Consider the following 25064-nt stretch of genomic DNA (forward strand, 5'->3'; position numbering starts at 1 on the left):
TGTTCCTGGAAGGAAGCACAATGGTGGCCTCTGCAAATAACTGGAGCAAAATGAATTTTCTTTGCTTTTGATCATTTAGGCAAAAGCTGAGTAGATAAGAAGTATGGGAGCACTAAGACATCATAAAATATAAGGAGTAAAATATGGATGGAATGGGTTTTTTTGGGCTTTTTAAGGACAAATGAAGCCATGCCAGCTGTATGAAATCAGTGCATCAGAAACCACAATCAGACATTTAACTGATGTAACACCTAAACACACCTTGCTATCCCTGCTGTAACTTTTCCCTGCTCTCCTTCCCTGTTCCACCCACAGATCTGCCAGCCCCGTTCTTCCCTGGGAGGCTCCAGCAGGACCAGCAGGGGAGCGGGAGCCAGGGCCAGACGCCAGGAGAGGAAATCCAGAGATTCCTGGTGTTTCCATGGCCCCCCACCCTGACACTCACCTGCCTCTGAGCCCTGCATCCCTGGGGCTCCTTCTCCTGGGCTCTCCGGGGAGCAGCAAGCACACCTCCCTCATTTATTAATTAGCACATGCATCTCCTGCAATGAACACAAAGTCTTTCATCATTGTAACGAGCTGCAAAGTAACGAGCAGCACCCCAAAACAACACCCTGTTTTCGAACACCGCTGTTTATGATTAACAGGCACACGCTGAAGTCATTTCTGCCCCAGAGCTGAGTTTCTAACCCACCTGCTGGGACTCATTTGGGAATCAGACACGCCTGATCCCACTGCGGCGGCCTGTAAGCAGGGAGAGCCAGGCTGCTGGCTACACCTGGCATTCCCATTTTTCCTCTATTTTTTATGCATCACTCAAGCGTTTGCCACTTGAACTACGAACCCCTACTACAGATTCTCCCAGCCGGGACAGAGCAGAGCCAGAGCGCTAATTAAACGTACTATTTATCAACTAATAGCGTGCACTGATGGGTTTATTTGATAGCCCCGCACGCTCGCTCGGCTGTGCCGGGCCCCTCGCACCTCTCGTTATTGACCTTGGGCCCGCCGGGCCGCGCTCGGGGCTGGGGCACGGAGCTGTGCACGGGGCTCGGCCGGCTCCCGCAAAAAGAGCCGGAAAGGCTCCAGCGAGCCCCGGCGGCACACCACGAGGCTGCCGGGGCTCTTTGTGAGTTACGGGCGCTGCTCTGGAGCCCCGGGCTCGCCTCAGCCCCGGGTCCGCCTCAGTCCCGGCTCCGCCTCAGCCCCGGCCCGCCCTTTCGCGTCAGCGCCAACGGTCGCGGAGCCCGCCCACGGCCGGACCGAACCACCGTGCCAAGCAGAGGGGAGTTCAGGCACAGCCCGGGCCTGCTGCCGCCCGCCTCAACGCCGTCCGGCAACAGCTCTATTTCTTAACAACCCCCGCACCCGCGCGAGATGGTCTCGGCCCGTGGTTGCGCTCTCTTCCGCCAATCGGTGAGCGCAGCGGCTGCGCTCGAATCTGCGCGCGGGGCGCCGTGAGGGAAGTGGAGCCGGCCCGGGAGCGCCGCCGGAGCGGCCGGGCCGCGCCGCAGCCATGAGGGGACCGGGACTCGCCCGGCAGCGCTGTGGGCGAGTCTGCGACATCATCACGACGCCCAGCCGCCGCTCGGCGCCGCTCCGCTCGGTGTCCCTCAGCAGCATTCCCGTGGGGACGCTCACCCCGCTGAAGGAGCTCCTGCCGGGCCAGGGCTGCGTCGCGGCTGCGGAAAGCCGCGCGTCGGGCCCGCAGCTCGCGGGGCCCGAGCGCGGGGCTGGTGCCGAGAGGCGGCCCGGGGCCGGTGCCGAGAGGCGGCCCGGGGCTGGTGCTGAGAGCCTGCCCGGTGCCGAGGGCCGGCCCGGTGCCGAGAGCCTGCCCGGTGCCGAGAGCCTGCCCGGTGCCGAGGGCCGGCCCGGTGCCGAGGGCCGGCCCGGTGCCGAGAGCCTGCCCGGTGCCGAGAGCCTGCCCGGTGCCGAGAGCCGGCCCGGTGCCGGTGCCGAGAGCCTGCCCGGTGCCGAGAGCCGGCCCGGCCCCGTCGCCGAGCGGCCGCCGAAGCGCCGCGCTCCGGAGCCGCCCGGGCAGGAGTCGCCGGCCAAGATCTTCCAGCGGATGAAGGCGCGGGCGGAGCAGCAGCGCAGGGTGGCCAGGGACGTGATCCTGAGCCCCGCGGCCCCGCAGCACCCGCACGGCACGGCCCGGGCGGCGGGCAGCGCCCGGCCGGGACCAGGTGAGTTCCACGAGCCCTCGGTGACTCCGTGAGAACGGTGTGTTTGCCTTCAGGATACCTGGAGTAAAAAGCACAAAGATGTGAACCTGAGTTTAGTTCATAGAACTTTCAGGCATCTTGTGCTGCAGTAAGTGACATCCCTGATTTTCACGTTGTCCTAAGTATTTTAATTCTCTACATCAGTCCACAATCCCAAATTACAGAAGTTATTAATAGTTCCTTTTCCCAAACGGGTTTTATTATTTTGGAGGACACTGGAGTCACCTCAGTGCTGCTGCCCATTGCCATAATCCTTTCTCCTTGGAAGGCCCATGGAGAGACAAAGCCCCTTGACACCTTAATCCTCTCTCCATGGAGAGACAAAGCCCCTTGACACCAACACCCACCAGTCCAGAGCCTGGGCACGCTTGGGAAGCAATGATTGTTCCACAGCTTCTCCAGGAGAGCTGTCTCAAGTGTGAACATTTTCCCTCTGTGTCCCACTCACGGCTCTTTCGGGATCTGGGAGAAGCAGCCAGAGCACCTTGGTGGCTGTGAAAAAGCACTGGCACCAGCACTGGTTGCACCCCAGATGCTGGCATTAAAAACAGTTGGATGGTGAGGGTTTTTTAGTGCTGAAATCTGTCTGTAGCACTGCTGATGTCCCGTCCCTGCTCTGTGTTGTAGAGGATTTGGTTTCCTCCCCCTCTGCCTCACCCTGGCACTAGTTGTTCCCTCTGCTGTGCTCATGACCCGTGCACCACCTTCAAAACCACCTTGTAACTAAAAAAGTCAAGACAAACTGCTCTAACTATTCCTTGCAGTCTGTGCAGGGGAGGGAAAGGTTCATGGAACCTTGCTTGAGGCTTGAAATCCCACTGGGGCATTTTCTAGGCTCTCTTTAATATTGTTGTTATCCATGGTGAGATCCAGTGCACCCTCAGCAGCTTTGCAGCTGACACCAAGCTGGGTGTGACCCTTTTTTGCAATGAGGGTGGGCAGGCCCTGGCACAGAATTCCCAGAGCAGCTGTGGCTGCCCCTGGATCCCTGGCAGTGCCCAAGGCCAGGTTGGACACTGGGACACCCTGGGACAGTGGGAGGTGTCCCTGCCATGGCAGGGTGGCACTGGGTGGGATTTAAGGTCCCTTCCCATCCAAACCTTTTTGGTTTTCTTGTGGGTTTTTTTTTTTTTTAATAAAAAGCATATTAAAAAATCATATTACCCCCCTCTGCCTCCATGAAAATGTTTTTCTTCCCCAGATCAAAAGGGGTTTGGGGTTTGTTTGTCTGGTTGTCTTCCAGAGCCAGTTTTGCCCCAGACTCCCAGGACGGAGCCCCAGGAAGTGCCCCCAGCAGAGCCTCTCTTGCTGGAAACCCCCCAGAAGTTCTTCCTGCGGGTGAAGTGGCAGCAGCAGCAGCAGCAGCAGCAAGGTACTGGGGCTGCTCTGGAGAGCACAAACTCCCTCCAGGCAGAGAACCATGGCACTGCTGAGCTTGGGAAAGCCCTCTGAGGTCTTCCAGTCCCACTGTTCCCCAGCACCCTCCCCTGTCCCCAAGTGCCACATCCACAGGGCTTTAAATCCCTCCTGGCATGGGTCTCACCCACCCCTCGGGCAGCCTGTTCCCATGCTTGAATATTCCTAATTTCTTTGTTATTCCTTTTTTTTCTCCCTTGAAATGGGCAGCTATACCACCTTCAACCAAAACCCAGCAGAACGTTCCTCCTTCCACAACTGTAGGGAATCCTTCAGTCCAACGTGCTTGTGCTGAGCAGCCAGGGAATGAGCCTGCAGAGGCTGTGGACTCTGATAAGGACGATGTGGATGTTTTTGTGGTGGAATCTGTTGAAGTAGATGCTGATGAAGACATGTCTCAATGTACAGTGGCTACTCCTTTGCCAGTGAACTTCAGCCCTTGGGAAAACGGGGGTCGGGTAAAAGGAACGTGGGGAAATGGAGAAGCAAAACATACAGAGCTTCATGAGGACAGGAGAGAGCTGCAGCCCAGCAAAAAACCAGCTGCTCCAGCAGTGGAAAAGGCACCAGAGACTAATCCTGAAAACCCCTCCCAGCCCTTCTGTAACATCTTGCTCTCCTCTCCAGTCCAAATTCCAAGGAAGCAGAAGCGGGCAAAAGACCCCAAGGTCCCTTTGGATAAACCTCCTGCTGATCAACCTGCTGGCAATGCACACAAAGAGGTGGGAGAAAGTAATCCTTGAGGGAAAATGAGAAATTCCTCTGGGCTGATAGCTCAAAGTTATTATTTTTCTTGTCAAAAGCAAGGAACACTGAGGGGAGAAGAAACTGTTACTCCTTTAGATTTTACCGGTATATTTTCCCATGCAAAGGGTTCCTTTTTTTCCTGTTCTCCAAGATGACAAATATTCAGGGTTTGGGGTTTCTTGTGTAAAAGAAACACTTTTGGTTTGGTGTGTACAAGCCATGGTGTGATCATGGGCCCTGCCAGCTCCTGGCTGCCTGCTCAGATCCAGGGAGGAGAGACCTTTCCTGGCTGGGAATGAATCCATCCAGGAATGTGTCCTGCTGATGGAGAGGGGAAGGGCTTGGCTTTCCTCTGGAACATCCAGGCTCCAATTTAACTGGAGCAGAATCTTTTCCTAGGAGAGCAGTGTGCAGCCTGCAGCATTCCTCCCTTTCTGAAAAAGTCCTGGGAAGGTCCTTGGGGTTCCCTGGGAACGTGGCACAAGCACACCTGCCCAAGGCTTCCCTTGTTCCCTGGGCAAATCTGGGGTTGCAAGGGACTTGTTCTGTTCTCCCTCACCGTGGCCAAGAGTGTTTGATGTGTTTCCTGAATTAAACCAAGTCACCCTCAGGACTGAGCCAAGGATCAGATATCCTCTAATATTCCAGATTTGTAGCTTAGAAGATGTTGAAAGAGTTATTTTTGTTATTGGATCTGATCAATGAGGAGTGCTGGCTAATAAATGCTTCTAAATTATTTATGTCCTTTTTTCTTTTTTCTTTTTTCTTTTTTTTCTGGAAAAGAAAAACATCTGCCTGAGCAGCTGGAGGATTAAAGTGCTGGCTGGAAACACGGCAATCTGTGTGGAAGGGAAAAGGAAGTAAGAACCAGTTTATTATTTAAGTGTAAAGTAAACCATGGACACCAAACACGAGCTAATGGTGCAGTGCTTAGACTGCTTTATCAAGGAAGAGACAATTCCTTTGTGTGGGCAAGAGAGGGAGAGCCAGCATCCAGGGAGCTACTGGTGAGCTCATTTCACAGTGCTGTGCTGAGATAATCTGAAAGCCTCAGAGAAATAAATATCAAATAGCTCTGGGCAGTTTGGGGTGGGAGGGACCTTAAAGCCCGTCCAGCCCACCCGTGCCAAGGGCAGGGACACCTCCCACTGTGCTTCTCCAAGCCCCATCCAAGCTGGGCTGTTGCAATGAGCTGGCTCAGTCCAGCTGCTGTCCCGAGTGACACCTGCAGCAGTGACAGGCTCGGTTTGTCCCCTGCCCCAGTGTCAGGCGAGGCAGGGCTGTGTCAGTTCCAGGCTAAGAGAGGAGAACTGAGCCCAGAGCACATCCTGCCAGCACCTGAATCCCTCAGAAAGCAGGGATCCCCACCCCTCCCTCGTGGAGTGTCAGCATTCCAGACTGCAATCCTTTCTGGAGGTGATTTCTGTTGTGTCTTTCGCCAGGGACATGAAGCAGCTGCTGTGGCACAGCAGCGCCGTCACGGAGCGCGTCACTCACAGCCAGGTGCAGACCTGCTCGGGAACTGTCTACCTGCTGCAGGGCAAGATAGACTCAGCTGCCATGAGGAAGGAAGGTGAGCTGCTGATTCTGAATGCCTTGCAAACTACAAACTGTTTCAGCTTGCTTTGGAGCATGTGGGATTTGTAAGGAAATGGGATTTTCATGCAGATGGAAATACAGGATTTGTTCTCCTCTGCTTGCTCTGTGTGCTCCTCTGGCACATTGGCTGGGAATGAGCTGCTTGTCCGTGCTCACAGGCAGCTCTGAGGACACAAAGATACTCTGTGGCATGGCTGGAATAAATAGTTGGAATCATGGAAGGAGCTGGAAGGGACGCCCAGGATCATCGCCCCAAGCCCCTGTCCCTGCCCACAGAGCGCTGGCCAAAGGCTCCTGGAGCTCTGTGTGCCCATTCCCTGGGGGCCTGGGCAGTGCCAGCACCCTCTGGGGAAGAGCCTTTCCTGAGCTCCAGCCTGACCCCCCACCCCACTTCCAGCTCCAGCCATTCCCTCAGCATTACTTCCCCTAACACAGGTGTGCCCCAGGCGTGTTGCAGCAGTTTTTCCCAACACACCTTCACTGTTGGCTCTTTCAGGCCCACAGAAGTGACTGCGATTTCAGTGTTCCCTTCTCACTTGCAGCACTGGGGTCCCTGCTGATGAATGCCTTCTCTGGCTGCTCTCTGACTTGAAGATGTTATTACTTTCTTTGCTAAGAAGTTACATTTGTTTCTATTTTAATATTCTGAGAAGGAAAAGTAGCAACGTAAGGCTTGTGAGCAGAGTGGCTCCAGTGCTGCAGAGGTTTCCTAGAGCTAAGAGTGACTGGAGGGTGCTGGATGGGATTGTCTGGGTCAGTTCCTCTGCTGTTTGGGTTTAACAGGCTCTGGGGGGTCCTTGTGTCCCCTGGGGGAGTGCCAGCCCTGCTGAGCTGCTGCTCATGTCCCCTGTGCTCCCCTCAGGCTTCCCCTACCGCTTCATCAAGAAATTCACATTCGGCTTCTCCAGAAGGTGGAAGGAGTACGTGGAGGAGTTTCTTGAGGAAAGGAGGAGGTAACTTCTTTGGAGACTGTCTATCACTGCAGTGTTCTGAGTGTTCATTGAGACTTTTTGAGAGTATTACACCAGAGGAGTGTGAAATGTTTTAGATGTGGGCATGAAGCCACTCTGCTGTGCTGGGCCACCAGGCTCCTGCCCACCAGGGCTTCATGTCTTCGCTGATTGTTAAAGAACAGCTTCCTCAGTGGCTATCATTTCCTGTCTCAATCTCCAAACCATCAGGAAAGAACTAGTTCAAGAGAGTGGTGGGGAGACAAATGAGAACAGTGACTCTGTGGAGGGACCTGATGTGTTGGAAGCTGCAGGAGACTCAGCGAGCAAAGCAAAGAAACCTGCACTGAGGAACGCCACCTATGAGGTGTCACCAGAGAGTCATGAGAACGTCTGTGAGTATTTAACAATCCTTTCCTTTGGAAAAGACACCTGGGGCTGGCTGGAGTGGCTTGTGGAAAGGTTCATTATGCTGCTTGTGTTTCCAGGAAATGGCTGTATAGCTGTGAAAGCCCCCTGGTTTGGCTCAGCCTTTGAGTGCCACAGGCACTGACAGCTCTGGAGTTTAACTCAGATTTAACTTTTAACTTTTTCTGGGGTCTTTGTCCAGTGGGCCTTTCCCAAACCCCACTGTGCTGTTTGTTGTTGCTGGAATCAGGTTTTCTTGCTAGCACTGTACAAGCTTTTGTGCTTTTCTCTCATCACTCACATTTATTTTTCACTCTCGTTTGTCACAGTGAGCAGCTGTTCCACGTGACAGCTTTTCTTTAACATTCTCCCTCCTCAAACAACTTTCACAGTATTTATAACCTTCTAAACAAAGTAAGAGTAAAAAGTTCACCACAGTAAATTCTATAATTTGTGAAGCTTCTTACTTCAGTCCTGTTATTTCTATCACAATGCTTTGAAAACAACAACTTCGGGTACATTTTACATTTCCCTTTCAGTCCAGTTTAAACACAACGTTGTTCCTCTGCTTGTGAAATCTGCTAAACTGAATTTGCCATGCAATATTTGGGAAAAAACTCTTCTTTCTTTGGGCTTTTTTCCCCTTGCAGTCATAACACCAAATCAGAGGCCCAGGAGAAGCTCGAGCAGTGTCTACACTCGCAGCGGGCGCCGTGTCAAACCCCCCCTGAACTTCTGGTGTGGACAGAGGGAGTTTGTGGATCAGGATCTGAATGTCACCGTACAAAATGGATGGGTGGATCATCTGAATGGGGTAAGATCCTCCTGAGTGTGACATAAATAGAGTTATTAAACTTGGCCAGGTGGGGAACAGAACAGGTGCAGCTCTTAGAGGCATCTGAAGAGAAAGGAAATCTTGGAATCATGATCAAAATATTAGAAAGCACACCAAAAAAATAGTCTTATGTCCATATTATCACATAATCGTGGTCTCTAAATCTGACAAAATGGGGAATTCTTTCTTGGGGGGAAAATTGGGGGTGTTTTGAAAGGTAATTATATCAGACAGCAATTTGGTGAGCTCCTGCCTCAAATCCTGGGGTCAGTTCTGGGCCTTTCACTGCAAGAGAGGCTCTGAGGGTTTGGAGCATTTCCAGGGAAGGGAACAGAGCTGGGATGGGGCTGGAGCCTGGAGAAAAGCTGAGGGAGCTGGGAAAGGGACTCAGCCTGGAGAAAAGGAGATTAAATTAGTTTTAGAGTAAATTGTTTTATTTTGAAGATGCTTAGTAGTGAAAAACCCAAAAGAATGACCAGGTTCATCTCCAAGAATAATCCAAAGGAAGGCATGAAGACAAGAGGGGAAATGCCAAAAAGCCAAAGTAAAGGTAAAAACTAATTTTTTTTTCTATTTTCAAGTTACTGATGGAATCAGTGGAATTGTGAGTGGGTGCTGGAGCCAGTAGGATTGGGTGTGTTCATGCAAAGAAATTATTCAAATATTTGAATGATCAACTGCTTTTTCTCTGAAGAGTCATCAGAGTAGCATTCATGTGGAGTCTCACAGCTCCAAAAAGAACTATGTTTGTAAATCACTTTGTTAATTACATAACGGGAACGCAGGGATTTCATTCTGGAAATTGAAATGAAGGGATCTGGACTTTTTGGAGTTCCCCAATCCAGTGACCTGGAGGCCTGGCTTTGCTTTTTAACAAGGATGGAAGAAATGAAATGTCGGCCAAAAAAAACCTATTAACGAAATTTTCAATAAAAATTTGGTTTCAGTAGAATTTGGGTGGTGCTAGAAGCCTGAGAAGAACGTGCAATATAAAGCAGAAGTTTCTCTCTTAAAGCAGCTGCAATTTTCCTGCAGAAAAGCTCTCCGGAGCAGAGCAGAGCTTTGGGGATGTGCCTGCTCAGTCAGTAGAGTTTCGGAGAGCCCTTGAGAGCAGCTCTGAGTTTGTAGTTTGGCATCTGCACGGGGTGCAGATCCCTGTGCTGCAAGCACAGCAGCACCCACCCTGCACCCCTCTGGCTCCCTCTCTTCCAGGGAAAAGCAGCGAGAGAGGAGCCGCTTCCAGAGCGGGGCCGGGCAGCAGGAGGGACAGGCGCGTCCTTTCGGACAACGAGGAGCGTGGCCCTGGAATCAGGGGCACGAGCACCAAATGCCAGCTCCCTGCCAGGGGGGCTTCCCTAGAGACCGAGGTGCTGAGCAAGCGCGGCAGCAGGGCCCCGAGGGCGGCAAGGAGAGCGGCAGGCTCTGGGGAGCCCGGCGGGCACAGGGACTACAGGAGCTGCCTCCGGTCGGCCAAGCAGCGCCGCCCGGGGAACGAGAGGGTTCTCGTCAGCCAGGAGTCCTCGGAGGATGAGGAGGAGCAGTCCAGTGAGGACACCCCACTGCTGATCAGGAGGAGAAAGAAATCTGTGTTAAAATCAGAGTCTCAGAACCGGAAACCTTGCTCTGGCTCCAAAGGTTCCGGGGACGATGCAAACAAGTCCTGCGGCCAAAGGACAGGAAAGCCCTCCCGGAATGTGCTGGTGAGGCTGAGTGGGTCCCAGTCCAGTGAGCAGTCTGAGCCCCCTTCTGAAGGGAAAACATCCTCTGAGTCCAGTGCTTCCCTTCTGCCTGCTCAGGCCAGGAGGACACGGGGCAGAGCCAGCCCTGCCGGGTGCAGGTTCATCTCTGACACCGAGCCCGAGAGCAGGAAGGAGGAAGCTCACAGCGAGGACAGCGACGCCAGAGTGCCCCTGAAAAAAACAAGCCATGGAGTCTCCAACAGTGCCAGGCCTTCAGCAGCAAAACCCACAGAGGCAAAGGGGCAGAAATCTCTGGAACTTTTTACAAGGGCGGGTGATGGTTGGTCTGAGAAGGAATTACAGAAGCTTTACAAGTAAGGGATCACTCTGTGTTCGGAGGAAAAGTTTCCCTCAGGGAAACTGAGGGGTTTGAATGGTCTGGATTGGGGAGCTTCAGATTCATGAGTTCCCAGGTTTCCTTTGTGTTTTAATTCCCTATTAGAAATATTCCCATTCAGTTCCTTATTTTTATTCCCTAATAATAATTAGAATTATTATTCCCTATTACTATTCTCCACAAATGAAACATCACTATAATATGGTGAAGGCCACAGGTGAGAGGGAGAAGGTTCCCTCCCCAGATTGCAGTACCATCTTAAACATGATGTGGTTTTGTGAGCGGATTTGGTAAGGGCAGGTTAACTGCAAGGGTGCTTAATTAATCCATCATCCCATTACTTAAACCACTGGGCAATATCTGCTAGACACTGAGTGTAAAATGGCCGAGTTTGGGTTTAGCTCTTTCAGATGAGCAGGAGCTCAGGTCTGAGGGGACCTGCACAAGTGAGCAGGAAATTTATCTTGTGACACATCTGTCAGTTGAAGGTGTTTAAACAAATTTGCCTGTTCTGAAGAAAAGACACCTCAGGATCAGAGAATGCTTTGGGTTGGAGGGACCTTAAATCCCACCCAGTGCCAGCCCTGCCATGGCAGGGACACCTCCCACTGTGCCAGGCTGCTCCAGCCCCAGTGTCCAGCCTGGCCTTGGGCACTGCCAGGGATCCAGGGGCAGCCCCAGCTGCTCTGGCAACAAGAGGCCGGAGCCGGGTTGCCTCAGCCCCTGGCCCAGGTGGTTGCCAGGCAGGTCGCAGGGCCGTGCCCCTCAGCTGCCCTGCCTGGTGACGCTGTGCCCGTGCCGTCCCCGCAGGGCCATCGCGGCCTTCCCGAAGCACAGGAGCGGCTTCTGGCAGGAGGTGGCCATGGCCGTGGGGTCCCGCTCGGCCGAGGAGTGCCAGGGCAAGTACCTGGAGGAGCAGCAGGGGAAAGGCTCCAAACAGCAGCCCAGGAAAACCACGTCGGGAAAATCTGAGAAGAAAGGTACCAGCATCTTCTTTCTGGGTGTTGTGTGGGTGGTAAATCATTCTGATGCAGACACTGAGGGCTGGAGCCTGTCCAGGGAAGGGAAGGGAGCTGGGAAGGGTTGGAGAATCCCTGAGGAACTGGGCCCGGGCCAGGGCAGCTCAGGGTGGGCACAGCAGGAATTTCCCCATGGAAAGGGTGCTCAGGCCTTGGCACTGCCCAGGGAGGGTTGGAGTGCCCATCCCTGTGGGGATTTAAAAGCCCTGTGCATGTGGCACTTGGAGACATGGGGCAGTGCTGAGGAAGGGTTGGACTGGATGGGCTGGGAGGGCTTTTCCAGCCTCACCAATTCTGCTCCCATGGGATACATCCACAAGAGCACATCAGGGTGTGGCAGTGAGCCAGGTCACCTTTTGGGGTGGAGGTTGGAGGATGTCATAAGTGACTGAGGTGACAAGAGAAAGGAAAGAATCTCTCTTCCTGTAGAGTTTTCCAGTTGTTGACATGAGGGGAAGATTTTGTATGACCTTCACCCCTCAGGGGAAAGAGCTCTTGACATCCTGAGGGTCTCCTGGAGGCCCAGCAGGTCACGAGCTCCTTGCAGAGCTCTGTCCAGATGGGATTTGGGTTCTTGGATGCCCAAGGACAGTGTGGAGTCAGCACAGCCCAGTCCCATTCTCTGCTGTTTGCCATCCCCACGCTGCAGCTTCATTTTGGGGCTGGATTGGATTAAGGTTTGCCATGGATACAAGTTGAGCTGAGCATTCCTGAGCCTGCCTTCAGTAGAAGTGTCCCTGAGCCTTTGAGCCTTGCTGCCTCCTGGGACACAGCTGTGGGTTTGCTCTCTGCAAGGCACGCGTGGGCACAGCTCTGTCACAGTCACAATGACCTGCAGTGGCTCTGGGAGGCTCTGCAGTGACCCTCCTCTCAAGGTGGAGTGGGGAAACTGCTTTGGAAAGCAACAATTGTGTGAGCACTCAAAAGGATCCTCAAGAAGCTGTAAGAGATTCCACCAGAGGACAGAATGGGCTGTGGCACTGACTGCAGGCAGTGAATTTTAACCCCGTGGCTGCTGTCTGAGACAATTCCTGTTTGGATCCTGCAGATGAGAAGGAGCCAGAGATCACTGCCAAGGTGGGCACCCTCAAACGGAAGCAGCAGATGAGGGAGTTCCTGGAGCACCTGCCCAAGGACAACCACGACGACGTTTTCACCGCGACGCCCTTCCAGAAGAGGATGGTCCAGGTAAACCTGGGACAGCTCCTGTGGGACTGCTCTCCTGCTGGCTGTGCTGGGAGCTGCTCCAGTTCCACCAATACAATCCTGGGGTTCTTTGGGAAGATCCTTCTTTACTTCACGTGCTGTAGCCGCCCTTGGCTGGTGGCAGTGGACAGGCTGGGAGGGTGCTCTGCATGCTGACAGCACCACCTGAGAAATCATCCTTCTGAGGAGTCCTGGGCAGCTTGGAGCTTGGGATTGTAACCAGAAATGACTTTCTGAGGGTGTGGCAGCACCAAAACCCCTCAGCCAAGTGCTGGGGCAGGTCTGGAGGGGCACTCGGACCAAGGCGGAGGTGCAGGGTCGTGCCCAGTTCTGGGCACGGGGCTGGAGCTGTGCCTCAGCAGGGACAGGGGGAGTCAGATCCAGGGCAGGGAGGGGGAGAGAGGAACACCAGGCTCAGGTGACTGACAGCTCTGAGGTGGCTCTACAGCTGCCAGCGCTGCGAGGGAGCCAGGACGGGGACACCGAGGATTTCGCCCTCTCAGAGTTCCCACTCACCCCTTCCTCAGGCCTCTTTCCCCCTGTGAAAACTCCACAGTGTGAGCACATCAGCCCGGGAATGCTGGTCCCCATCAACAGGTAGGAGCTCCTCCACCAGCCCTTTGTGAACCTTGGCATTGCCCCAAGATCCCTTTTTGTCTCTGAGAAAGGTGGCTGTGGAGCTGGGACAGCAGCTCACTTCCAGCCACTCCTGCAGCCTTGGTTTGCCTGGGAGAAGCTCTTCCCTGGAGCTCCACGTGCTGCTGGAGCTGGTCAGCTCCCTGTGGGCAGCTCCTGCTCCGAGCCCTGGGAATGGCCTTCAGCCTCAGCAGAGCCTTCAGTCCTGCCCTGTTCACCCAGGGCTTCAGGCTCTGCTCCAAATCCGGAGCCATCTGGGAACCTGGAGCCACTGGGGTTTTGTGCCACGGACACGGCTGGGCCCGGGAAGGGGATGAGGCTTGCTGTGATCCCTGCACTGGTGCGTGCAGCCTGTGATCCAGCCCTGCTCGTTGCCTGTGGGCTCCCTGGCTGCATGCAGAGGGTTCCGTGGCAGCATTCCAGCCCCGCTGAGCCCTGCTCCCTTGTGTCCCAGGAATGACTACGACCGGCACGTGTTCCGCATGCAGAAGAACATGCAGGGCAACAGAGGCACCTGGGACACGGTCAAGAAGCCGGTAATGCTGCTTTCCTTGGACTCTGCCCACTGCCACCTGAGCCAGGCACAATCCTGGGATCACAGCCCCCCGTGTGCTCTGCATGGAAAATGGGAACCCTGCCTGCCTTTGGTAGCTGCTGCTGTGGAGAGAAGTTCCTTTGTGAGAAGGGAGCTCTTCATTGTCAGGATTAACTCCGTTGCTTTTAGTCAGGGTTTGGAATTGCTGTGGAATTCCGTGGTCTTTAGGTTCTTGTTAAATTCTTCTGAACAGTGGGAAAAGGAACAATACCCACAGGATATCCTGAGGTATCCACAAGGATCACCCAGTCTGACTCCTAGCAGTGACCATAGGTGAACCTTGTATCCCTGAATGAGGTATTGATTCCTCCACTGCCAGGCTCTGCAGCTCCTTTGGCTTTTCCATAAAACCCTGTGATCCTGGGAGCAGCTTGTGCCTGTGGTTCAGGGAATGCAGTTGTGGAAATTCTGGGAAATGGGGACCCGGAGCTGGTGCCAGCCCTGGCTGAGCCTCTTTCCTTCCCTCCCTCAGGCCAGACCCGTGCTCGAGACACCGCCTTCCTGCAGAACCAAGAGTGAGTATTCCTGCCTCCTCCTCCTCACTTCCAGCTCCCTCCCTTCCTTCTCCATCACCATGAGCTGTGTCCCATCAGCCTTTTGCTCTCTGAACCTTCTCTGCCCCCATTTCCCACTGGGCCATCCCCTGCTGATCCCTGGTTTTCTTGCAGGAGTGACCCCAGCCCCGCTGGTGGGGAAGCTCTTCGCAGCTGAGACTCCAGACGTGTCCAGTGAGGAGGAGAAGGATTCCTACTTTTCCATGTGATGGCCTTTGTGGATGTCTTGCTCAGCACCTCCTACTTTTCCATGTGATGGACTTTTATGGATGTGCTGTTCAGCACTAGTTCAGAGCACGGGGATTCTGCTGCCCCTCTGGGAGGGAACGCTGGAATGATTTCAGTTTGGAAAAGCTGCCCTGCTGTGTTTTTATATGTTTTAGCTCCATTCCCATCCTGCTGGCAATGCTTGGCATTTCCTTGTCCAGACTCCCCCCTCCTTGTCCTGTTTCTCCTGGGAAGGAGGAATGTACATAGATACCAATGACTGCCAAGTTCTGATTCACTTTAAGCTAAAATATCTTCTGGGATAGGGCTGTATAATAAATTTAGCAGCAGTTCAGAAGGAACTGAAATTGCTTTTTAATTTACTCTAGGGAAAGCTTGAATTTTTACTTTTCCTTAATGTAATAAACAAGGAGAAGCTTTTTTACTCACAGATTACTCAGATGTTGTGGGGCAGCAGAATCCAGGAGCTGTCCAGCTTGGAATGGTGCCTGCAAGGCTTCATCCTCTTGGTTTGGAATCATGGAGTGCTTTGGGTGGGAAGGGACCTTTAACCCCCACCCAGAGCCCCCCCTGCCATGGCAGGGACACCTCCCACTGTCCCAGGGTGTCCCAGTGTCCAGCCTGGCCTTGGGCACTGCCAGGGATCCAGGGGCAGCCACAGCTGCTCTGGCAATTCCAGCCCAGCCAGCAATTCCCAGTTCCCAATCTCCCATCCATCCCTGCCCTCTGGCAGTGGGAGCCATTCCCTGTGTCCTGTCCCTCCATCCCTTGTCCCCAGTCCCTCTCCAGCTCTCCTGGAGCCCCTCCAGGCCCTGCCAGGGGCTCTGAGCTCTCCCTGGAGCCTTCTCTCCAGGGAACATTCCCAGCTCTCCCAGCCTGGCTCCAGAGGGGCTCCAGCCCTGCAGCAGCTCCGTGGATTCCTCTGGACGCTCTCCAGGGCTGGGCCAGCTCTGCAGGTGTCTCCCCTGAGCGGGGCCGTGGCTGACCCGGCTGCCCAGGACAGCTCCTGTTCCAGGGATGGATTTCTCCCTGTCCCAGCCTCTGGCCGGGCCGTGCTGCTGCCCGGAGCGGGAATCCCGATCCTTTTCCAGCTGGTGGCAGCAGAGGCTGCGGCGGCGGGGCTGGGGAATGATCGGGCACCTGAGCCCGGGCAGAGGCACCAAGGGACGCGGCCGCGCTGCCCGGGGCCCCCGGAACCCCACCCCTGTCCCGGGAACACCGAGCAATTCCCGTTTGAGCTGGAAACGCGGGGTGGTGCAGCGATGGCAGGAGCTGCTGCTGGGCTCCTGGCCGTCACTGCCCAAAGCTTTGCCAAAGTACGGCAATTCCCGTTCGAGCTGGAAACGCGGGGTGGTGTTGCAGCGATGGCAGGAGCTGCTGCTGGGCTCCTGGCCGTCACTGCCCAAAGCTTTGCCAAAGTACCCCAACCATTATCGTGGTTTTCACAGGAATTGGGGATGATCACCCCAGAGCTGTGCCCGGGGACCCTGGGGACGCCCGGGGCGGTGCAGCTCCCACACCCTGAGGTTTGACAAGCGTTTATTTACATCATTTACATCCAATCCCGAGTGGGCAAAGTGCAGTGCAGGGCCCGGAGTGCCGAGCTCAGCTCTTCCCCTTGGCGGGCAGGGGCTGAGGCAGCAGCTGCAGGTCGAAGTCGTGGCGCAGGAACCGATGGAGCTCCTCGGCCTGGGGCCGGCTCAGCCGCGCCCCCGCCGCCAGCGCCGGGACCGAGCTGCAAGAGAGGGAACGGGAGGAGCCCTGGAGCCGGGATGGGGCAGCACCGGGAGCCCCTGGAGCCGGGATGGGGCAGCACCGGGAGCCCCTGGAGCCGGGATGGGGCAGCACCGGGAGCCCGGGAGGTGCTGCCCGGGATGGGGCAGCACCGGGAGCCCCTGGAGCCGGGATGGAGCAGCACCGGGAGCCCGGGAGCCCCTGGAGCCGGGATGGGGCAGCACCGGGAGCCCGGGAGGCACTGCCCGGAATGGGGCAGCACCGGGAGCCCGGGAGGCGCTGTCCGGGATGGGGCAGCACCGGGAGCCCCTGGAGCCGGGATGGGGCAGCACCGGGAGCCCGGGAGGCACTGCCCGGAATGGGGCAGCACCGGGAGCCCGGGAGGCGCTGCCCGGGATGGGGCAGCACCGGGAGCTGCTGCGGTCACCCCTGCACAGGTGCCCGAGGGCTGGCAGCACACCTGAGCAGTGAAAACAGGGAATGCCGAGGGAAAGAGAGCGTGGGGCAGCAGGAGGGAGGGTGGAAGCAGAGCCCTTGTCAGTGCCCTGGGCTGCTCAGCGGGAGAGACAGGAATGCAAAGAGCTGGGATGGAACAGGAAAGCTCCTGGGAGAGGGTGGGAAAGGCTCTTCCTGAGCGGTGATCCCAGCAGGAAAGGTGCAGGAAGGGATTCCCTGAGCAATGATCCCAGCAGGAAAGGTGCAGGAAGGGATTCCCTGTGCAGCTATCCCAGAAGGAAAGGTGCAGGAAGGGAATCCCTGAGCAATGATCCCAGCAGGAAAGGTGCAGGAAGGGATTCCCTGAGCAGCTATCCCAGCAGGAAATGTGCAGGAAGGGATTCCCTGAGCAATGATCCCAGCAGGAAAGGTGCAGGAAGGGAATCCCTGAGCAATGATCCCAGCAGGAAATGTGCAGGAAGGGAATCCCTGAGCAGCTGTCCCAGCAGGAAAGGTGCAGGAAGGGATTCTCTGAGCAATGATCCTGGCAGGAAAGGTGCAGGATGAGATTCCCTGAGCAATGATCCCAGCAGGAAATGTGCAGGAAGGGATTCCCTGAGCAGCTATCCCAGCAGGAAATGTGCAGGAAGGGATTCCCTGAGCAATGATCCCAGCAGGAAAGGTGCAGGAAGGGAATCCCTGAGCAATGATCCCAGCAGGAAATGTGCAGGAAGGGATTCCCTGAGCAGCTATCCCAGCAGGAAAGGTGCAGGAAGGGAATCCCTGAGCAATGATCCCAGCAGGAAAGGTGCAGGAAGGGAATCCCTGAGCAATGATCCCAGCAGGAAATGTGCAGGAAGGGATTCCCTGAGCAGCTATCCCAGCAGGAAAGGTGCAGGAAGGCTCTCCCTGGCTCCAGGGGAGCAGAAGGAGGGAAGGCTGGGCCCTGGAGCCCCTGCCAGGCCCTGTGCTGGCCCTACCTGTTGGCCACGGCTGTGATGGAGCCGAAGGAGTGGCAGAGGTTGAGGGCAGCTCCGTAGCTGAGGTTGGGAATGCTCAGGTAGAAGTTGAGGATGTCCCGCCGGTGCCCCTCTGGCTCCGTTGGCACCTGGATGGCAGCGTCCTTCCTGTGCTCCAGCAGAGCCAGCTCCTTCAGCAAAGCTGCAGTTTCCTCCTGGCAGGAGCTGAAGAGGATCTTTATTCCAGCCTGCACCAAGGCTGAGAGCACTCCATCGTAGTACTGGGTCCTCTGGAAACACCGGGATGTTTCTCCTGAGTGAGTGGAAGCACAGGAAAGCAAGATACTGTTATTGTCTAGTGGAATCATTTCATTGCAGGCTTTGGATTTTTGGATTAAAACAAATGCCTGTGCATGAATAAAATTGTGCTTGCTCCTGACATGGAATCGCACAATGGTTTGGGGTGGGAGGGACCTTAAAACCGATCCCATCCCATCCCATTCCTGTCTCGGCAGGGACACCTCCCACTGTTCCAGGGTGTCCCAGTGTCCAGCCTGGCCTTGGGCACTGCCAGGGATCCAGGGGCAGCCACAGCTGCTCTGGCAATTCCAGCCCAGCCAGCAATTCCCAGTTCCCAATCTCCCATCCATCCCTGCCCTCTGGCAGTGGGACCCATTCCCTGTGTCCCTCAGAGCAGGGTATTCTGGCAGCACCCACCTGGCCTGACCCTGTCTGTCTCCACAATCACACAGATCCTCTCGAAGATGCCCTGCAGGCGCTGCAGCCTCTGGCTGAGTTTATTCCTGTTCCCAGGGCTCTGCAGCTCCGACTGGAGCACCCTGTCCACGGCCAGGCGGTTGCTGACGATGTAATCGCTGGTGCCCAGGGAGCAGACCTGCACCCGGAGCCCGTGCACGGCCCGCAGGCACGACAGCACCTCCGGCCCCGAGCAGACCTCCCGGCTGTCCGCCAGGATGCACAGGGAAGGGCTGTGCTCCCCGGGAACACGGCAGATCCCAGCCGGAGAGGGGCTGTGCTCAGAGGGAACACGGCAGATCCCAGCCGGGGAGGGGCTGTGCTCCCCGGGAACACGGCAGATCCCAGCCGGGGAGGGGCTGTGCTCCCCGGGAACACGGCAGATCCCAGCTGGAGAGGGGCTGTGCTCAGGGGGAACACTGGAAATCCGAGCCGTGGCAGAGGAAGAGTTTGGGAGAGCAGGACACGCCGAGCCTGAGCTGCTCCCATGGGTCTTCTTCAAAGAGCTGTACACCTGTGAGTGATGAAAATCACAGATCGTGGGGGTTTTACTCAAATCAATAAAAGGATGTTTTGCAGTATCAACACTTTCAGGTTGACACTTTAATCCCTGCATCAGTCTCCCCACTGAGCTGAGCTGATTATCCCAGAGTTTGGATGACAAAAGCAGCAGCTTTCACTAAGAAGTTCAACAAAACCTGGATCCTGTAAAGGACAGAGATCAGGCTGGGAAGTGTGAGAGATCAGGAACCCAACCTCAGGGAGTTGCTGAAGGCCCTGAATTCAGACAGTGAACCAGGATTTTCTAATACAAACCCAAAGAACCAGTGCACACTGCTGTTTCAGACAGATCCACAAACCTCCGTCCAAGGGAGAATCTAACCCCAGTTTTAATGTGTTCACTCCTAAAATAATCCAGTTTACCCTGGGAATACAAAGCTTCTAGCAGCAAGGAAAGGGAGATGGTCCTGCAAGTGTCCAAGGCCAGGTTGGAGCAACCTGGTCTTTGGCAGGTGTCCCTGCCCATGGCAGGGGTGCAATGGGATGGGCTTTAAGGTCCCTTCCAACCCAAACCATTCCATGATTCCCTGACTCCTGCTGCTGCCAGCCCTCAGAACAGCCCTGGCACAGGAATTCTCTCCCACGAGGAAGCTCCCTGCTTTCCCTGAGCACTGACCTCAGCAGCAGCCTGCAGATCCGTGCTCCTGCAGCCAGAGCCAGCCGTGGGGATGGATGAGCTCCTGCCTGCCTGCTCTGGGGGGGGATCCAGCATCCCAGAGGCCGAAGCTTCCAGGCCCAGCAGCCTCTCCGTGTCCTGCCCTCCAGCCTGAGGAGCTGTGCCTTCCCCAGCCCCGCTCCTGTGCTGTGCAGAGGGGGCTGAGGGCAGGGCCCTGGGGAGCTGCCCCTTGCCCTGCCCTGCTTCCAGGGGCTTCTCCCTGCTGGCTCCCGTCTCCTCCTCGCTGGAGTCACTCAGGACAATGATTCGGGAAGGTTTCTTCCTCTGCAGCGGGGCAGGAGCGCTCCCTGCCAGCCGGGCCTGGCCCAGCCTCTTCCTGCGGCGGGTCAGGTACTGCTTGCTGCTGCTGCAGCCCTCCGTGGTGAGCAGCTCCAAATCCACACACTCCTCCTCCTCCTCACTGCAGCCAGCGGGAGCCTCCTCCTCCTCATCCCCCACGCAGAAACTGTCCTCGGCATAAGCCACGTCTTGCTCGGGGATCTGGGGGGAAACGGAGCCAGGGAGTTTTGGAAAGCTGCAGTGGTTCTGCTGCTGCTCACAGAAGGGCCCTTGGCTTATCCAGCCCTGCCCACACACAAATACCAGGGATGAGGGGCTTCAATCCCACCCAGTGCCCGCCCTGCCATGGCAGGGACACCTCCCACTGTCCCAGGGTGTCCCAGTGTCCAACCTGGCCTGGGGCACTGCCAGGGATCCAGGGGCAGCCACAGCTGCTCTGGCAATTCCAGCCCAGCCAGCAATTCCGAGGTCCCAATTTCCCATCCATCCCTGCCCTCTGGCCGTGGGAGCCATTCCCTGTGTCCTGTCCCTCCATGCCTTGTCCCCAGTCCCTCTCCAGCTCTCCTGGAGCCCCTTCAGGCCCTGCCAGGGGCTCTGAGCTTTTCTGGGATCCTTCCCTTCTCCAGGCTGAAGTTTTGTGTTGGAACTTGCCATTTACCAAAAAAAGGCTGTAACTGCTCTTCAAAGCAGGCCAAGAACCTCACTGTGGCCCCACAAGGAGGTCCCCAAGGAGAGGAGCCCCTGGCCTTCCCACCTGGGAGAAGATGGCCGCGGCGTTGAATTCCCGATGGACCATCTTGTAGCGGCTGCCGAGGGCGGGGCTGCGCACGGAGCTCAGGTAAACTCCCCTCATCTCACTGTCTGAAACCCACACCAGAAAAAAGCATTAATGCAGGATTAGTACAGAGGGAATTCTTCATTCACACCAGTTACACTGTGTTTTGCATATTCCTTTATGGCTTCCCAAAAGCCTGTGCTTCCCAAAGCAATTCTCCAGCCCTCTCCAGAAATCCCAAAGGCCAGGCCTAAGGCTTTGAGATGAAGGAGGGCAGGGGTGGATGGGAGATTGGGAAGGAATTCCCAGATACAGGGAAGACTTCCCAGAGCAGCTGTGGCTGCCCCTGGATCCCTGGCAGTGCCCAAGGCCAGGCTGGACACTGGGGCTGGAGCAGCCTGGGACAGTGGGAGGTGTCCCTGCCATGGCAGGGGTGGCACTGGGTGGGGTTTAAGGTTCCTTCCCACCCAAACAGTCCTGGGATTCCAAGTGTACCCAGCCTGTGTCATGAAAGCTGCCATTCAATCCCAGAATATCCTGAGCTGGAGGGACCCACAGGGATCATCCCAACCCCATCCCTGCCCAGACCCCCAGCAATCCCACCCTGGGCATCCCTGGCAGCTCCTGGAGCTGTTGCAGCCTCGGGGCCGTGCCCATTCCCTGGGCAGCGCCTCTGGGGGAAGAACCTTTCCTGATCTCCAGCCTGACCCTCCCTGGCCCAGCCCCAGCTGCTCCCTCAGGATGCAGGAGGTTTTCCAGGCTGGCAGAGCCCTGGCTGCCGTGGCAGGAGCAGCTCCTGAGCCTGGGTGAGCAGGTCACTGCTGCCAGCTCCCACCCCAGGGATTCCCTGGCTCTGGGATGCTCTGGGAGTTCCCCACTCACCGCTGAGGGCCTGTGGGGGCTCCCCTTCATCATTGAGGAACCGGGCCAGGGACGGGCTCAGCTCCTCCCCGGAGCCGTCGCTCTCGTCCGACGAGATCCCCTCAGCATCCAGCTGGGACAGCTCGGCCTCCTCGTCCAGGAACTGCCTGCCTGCAGCCTGCACAGCCAGGGCAATTAAAACCTGCCCCTAATGAACAGCACTGCCCTGGGAGCTCTGCCCCAGGCACCCACGGCTCCAGCAGCGCCGGGAGCAGCGCAGGGATCCGGCCTGGGCAGGGGATCCACTGCTGGGGCAGGGAATGGCACAGAGTGACAGAGTGACAGCACAGAGTGCCCAGCACCGAGTGCCCAGCACAGAGTGCCCAGCACCGAGTGCCCAGCACAGAGTGCCCAGCACCGAGTGCCCAGCACAGAGTGCCCAGCACCGAGTGCCCAGCACAGAGTGCCCAGCACCGAGTGCCCAGCACAGAGTGCCCAGCACCGAGTGCCCAGCACAGAGTGCCCAGCACCGAGTGCCCAGCACAGAGTGCCCAGCACCGAGTGCCCAGCACAGAGTGCCCAGCACCGAGTGCCCAGCACAGAGTGCCCAGCACCGAGTGCCCAGCACAGAGTGCCCAGCACCGAGTGCCCAGCACAGAGTGCCCAGCACCGAGTGCCCAGCACAGAGTGCCCAGCACCGAGTGCCCAGCACAGAGTGCCCAGCACCGAGTGCCCAGCACAGAGTGCCCAGCACCGAGTGCCCAGCACAGAGTGCCCAGCACCGAGTGCCCAGCACAGAGTGCCCAGCACCGAGTGCCCAGCACAGAGTGCCCAGCACCGAGTGCCCAGCACAGAGTGCCCAGCACCGAGTGCCCAGCACAGAGTGCCCAGCACCGAGTGCCCAGCACAGAGTGCCCAGCACCGAGTGCCCAGCACAGAGTGCCCAGCACCGAGTGCCCAGCACAGAGTGCCCAGCACCGAGTGCCCAGCACAGAGTGCCCAGCACCGAGTGCCCAGCACAGAGTGCCCAGCACCGAGTGCCCAGCACAGAGTGCCCAGCACCGAGTGCCCAGCACAGAGTGCCCAGCACCGAGTGCCCAGCACAGAGTGCCCAGCACCGAGTGCCCAGCACAGAGTGCCCAGCACCGAGTGCCCAGCACAGAGTGCCCAGCACCGAGTGCCCAGCACAGAGTGCCCAGCACCGAGTGCCCAGCACAGAGTGCCCAGCACCGAGTGCCCAGCACAGAGTGCCCAGCACCGAGTGCCCAGCACAGAGTGCCCAGCACCGAGTGCCCAGCACAGAGTGCCCAGCACCGAGTGCCCAGCACAGAGTGCCCAGCACCGAGTGCCCAGCACAGAGTGACCAGCACACACAACAGGTCACTCTGTAACTTATAAATCCAGTTTTACTCATCTTGTTTGCTTTCAGCCATCCAGTTTGATTTTGGATTCCTGCAAACCCGAGTGCAGCAGGAACTGCAGACACAGAGCCCACCCAGTTTGCCCTTTTCTGCTCTGGATTTAGGACTCAGCAAACAATGGTGCTGAAAACACCTCAGATGGTGCAGCTCAGCCCAGGAAGATGAGGCACTTCCCTTGTGACTGCAGGGCAGGAGACTTGATCCCAAATTCTACCAAAACCAGGCAACAAAACACTCCCAAGGTCATACACAGAAACAAAACAAGTTAACTCAGAAAGGTGCTTTGTCTGAGATACTTTACATTAATTACATTTTTCTCCTGTAATTTCAGCTATAAATAAATATAAATAATATAAATTTCAGCTATAAAAAAGCTGTTTTACTAAAGTAAAACATCAAATTTGCCCCAAAATATTACATATCTCCATGACTCCAAGAGAATGGTTTGTTTGCCATAAAACACTCATATCATAAGGGAAGTCTTAATAATGAAGATCATTGTTAAAAATTTAAAAAGTGTCCAACATATGGTGCCCTGGAGCCCTGATTGTGGCAATTTCTGCCCAGTGCAACCACAGCCATGAATATTTAAGAACTTTTTAGCTCCAGTAAGTGTGGTGCTGCCTCCTCTCCTGCCTCCACCCCTGCTGAAGTGTTAAACACTGAGCTGAGATTTAACATTTGGGGTTGAGGGACCATTGCTGCCTTAAATGTCCAGGGCTGAGAGCATTAGTGGGGATCACCCACATGAGCAAGCAGCCCAATCCTGATGATGATGATGATAATGATAATACTATTACATTTTAATTATAATTATTGCTGTTATAATATTAATATTTCGTTATTATATTTTGTTAAAATATATAAATATGTTATATTATTATAATATAACATACAATCCCAGAATACCCTGATCTGGAAGGGGTTCACAGGGAATATGACAAAATGCAATAAATACAATATAATAACTATAATATACATAATGAATACACCATAATAAATAAACTATACTACAATATACTATCATAAATATACTATGCTATAATATACTATAACAAATATACTATGCTGTAGTAAATATAATTAATATAATATTTTGACTATAATTTGTTATATTATTCCTTTTTATTGTTTTTCTGGGCAGGACCTGACTCCTCTCAGGGCATCCCTGGAGTTGCCCTCTGAGCTGCTCTCTGGTTTCACAGCTGCCCCCCAGGCCCTTTCCCCAGCATTCCCAAATTCCAGCTGCTCAGTGTCCCCAGGGGCACACAGTGCCACCCACCTTGGCTGTCACACAGCTCCTGGCACGTTTGGCTCCTCTTGGCTGGAAATCCCCACTGTCCTCACTGGATGTGTCTGACTGCAATGGGAACACACAGAGAGCAGGGCTGCAGCAAGAGACCACCCCAAAGGCACTGCACCCCAGCCTGGCTGGGTGGGAAGGGACATCAGAGCTGCTCCAGGGCCACCCCTGCCATGGGCACCTCCCAACAACGGGGCAGGAAAATGGGATTTGGAAGAAAAATCAGCTCAAATGTGCCACGAATTTGCTTTTTTTTTGGTTCAAAGCTCTGTGGCAGGAAGGTTATTTCACCCCTCCTGGCTGCTGCAATGCTTCACTACCAAACAACAACTCCAAAGTCACCCAAGCCCCTGGATCCCTGGCAGTGTCCCAGGCCAGGCTGGACACCCTGGCACGGTGGAAGGTGTTCCTGCCACGGCAGGGGTGGGATTGAAGGTCCTTTCCAACCCAAACCCATGGGATCCCGTGATGTGAGGAGACCCTGGTGAGGAACTGAAGGGGAGAGGAGTGAGTTCCCACGATCTCTCCCCATTTCCCTGCTGACCACGTTGGGAGGGCGCCGGCGTTTCCTGGTGACCCGAGCTGGAGACTCCAGGTCGCTCTCGTCCATCCCCTGTGGGAGCAACATGAACATCAGTGCACACACAGTTTGTGTTTTGCTCTTTAAATTGCCATTTTGCTTCCCTTGGCTATTTTTTTTCCTCTGAGACTCACATCAGGAGACTTCAAAACGTCCTTTTTCATCCTGTTTTTTCTCTGGAAAACGATCTCTTCCTCGCTGTCACTGCCGGGTCCTGCAGAAAACAGAAT

General features: G+C 55.6%; 2 protein-coding genes across 8 annotated transcripts in view; one reads left to right on the plus strand and one right to left on the minus strand.

The window, feature by feature from the left end:
• Positions 1–1951: 1951 nt before the first annotated feature.
• On the plus strand, positions 1952–14895 carry MIS18BP1 (MIS18 binding protein 1). 5 transcript variants are annotated; one of them, XR_005953114.1, is made up of 16 exons: positions 1956–2186; positions 3469–3597; positions 3852–4363; positions 5172–5248; positions 5831–5961; positions 6850–6940; positions 7169–7332; positions 7996–8159; positions 8625–8730; positions 9393–9880; positions 9977–10233; positions 11067–11236; positions 12324–12463; positions 12930–13078; positions 13572–14227; positions 14381–14483. XR_005953114.1 is itself a non-coding variant. In XM_041410486.1 (16 exons), the coding sequence occupies exons 1-16, from the start codon at positions 2069–2071 to the stop codon at positions 14473–14475; spliced, it is 3012 nt and encodes a 1003-aa protein (XP_041266420.1). In that variant the 5' UTR covers positions 1956–2068; the 3' UTR covers positions 14476–14895. The 5 variants fall into 5 exon arrangements, 1 of the variants encoding a protein (XP_041266420.1); XM_041410486.1 differs by having other exon boundaries at positions 9393–10233; positions 13572–13653; positions 14185–14227; positions 14381–14895; XR_005953115.1 differs by having other exon boundaries at positions 1952–2186; positions 9393–10233.
• Positions 14896–16016: 1121 nt separating this feature from the next.
• Positions 16017–25064, minus strand: part of FANCM (FA complementation group M) — a 62156-nt gene continuing 53108 nt past the window's right edge. For all 3 annotated transcript variants that reach the window (XM_041410539.1, XM_041410531.1, XM_041410526.1), the window contains 9 exons: positions 24969–25048; positions 24799–24867; positions 24234–24311; positions 21552–21708; positions 20649–20755; positions 19556–20095; positions 18340–18892; positions 17644–17935; positions 16017–16229 (listed from right to left, as the gene is read on the minus strand). In XM_041410539.1, the coding sequence (XP_041266473.1) occupies positions 16100–16229; positions 17644–17935; positions 18340–18892; positions 19556–20095; positions 20649–20755; positions 21552–21708; positions 24234–24311; positions 24799–24867; positions 24969–25048 (2006 nt within the window). In that variant the 3' untranslated portion in view covers positions 16017–16099. The remainder of the gene's footprint in view (positions 16230–17643; positions 17936–18339; positions 18893–19555; positions 20096–20648; positions 20756–21551; positions 21709–24233; positions 24312–24798; positions 24868–24968; positions 25049–25064) is intronic.

Source organism: Onychostruthus taczanowskii, unplaced genomic scaffold (genome assembly GCF_017590055.1).
Source record: "Onychostruthus taczanowskii isolate IOZ18803 unplaced genomic scaffold, ASM1759005v1 scaffold100, whole genome shotgun sequence".
NCBI lineage: Eukaryota > Metazoa > Chordata > Aves > Passeriformes > Passeridae > Onychostruthus > Onychostruthus taczanowskii.

Coding starts and splice junctions, on each gene's coding strand:
- MIS18BP1 (XM_041410486.1), top strand. CDS start 2,069: ATGAAGGCGCGGGCGGAGCAGCAGCGCAGGGTGGCCAGGGACGTGATC. Junction 3,598..3,851: donor GCAGCAGCAGCAGCAGCAAG/GTACTGGGGCTG, acceptor TGAAATGGGCAG/CTATACCACCTTCAACCAAA. Junction 13,654..14,184: donor GGGACACGGTCAAGAAGCCG/GTAATGCTGCTT, acceptor TCCCTCCCTCAG/GCCAGACCCGTGCTCGAGAC.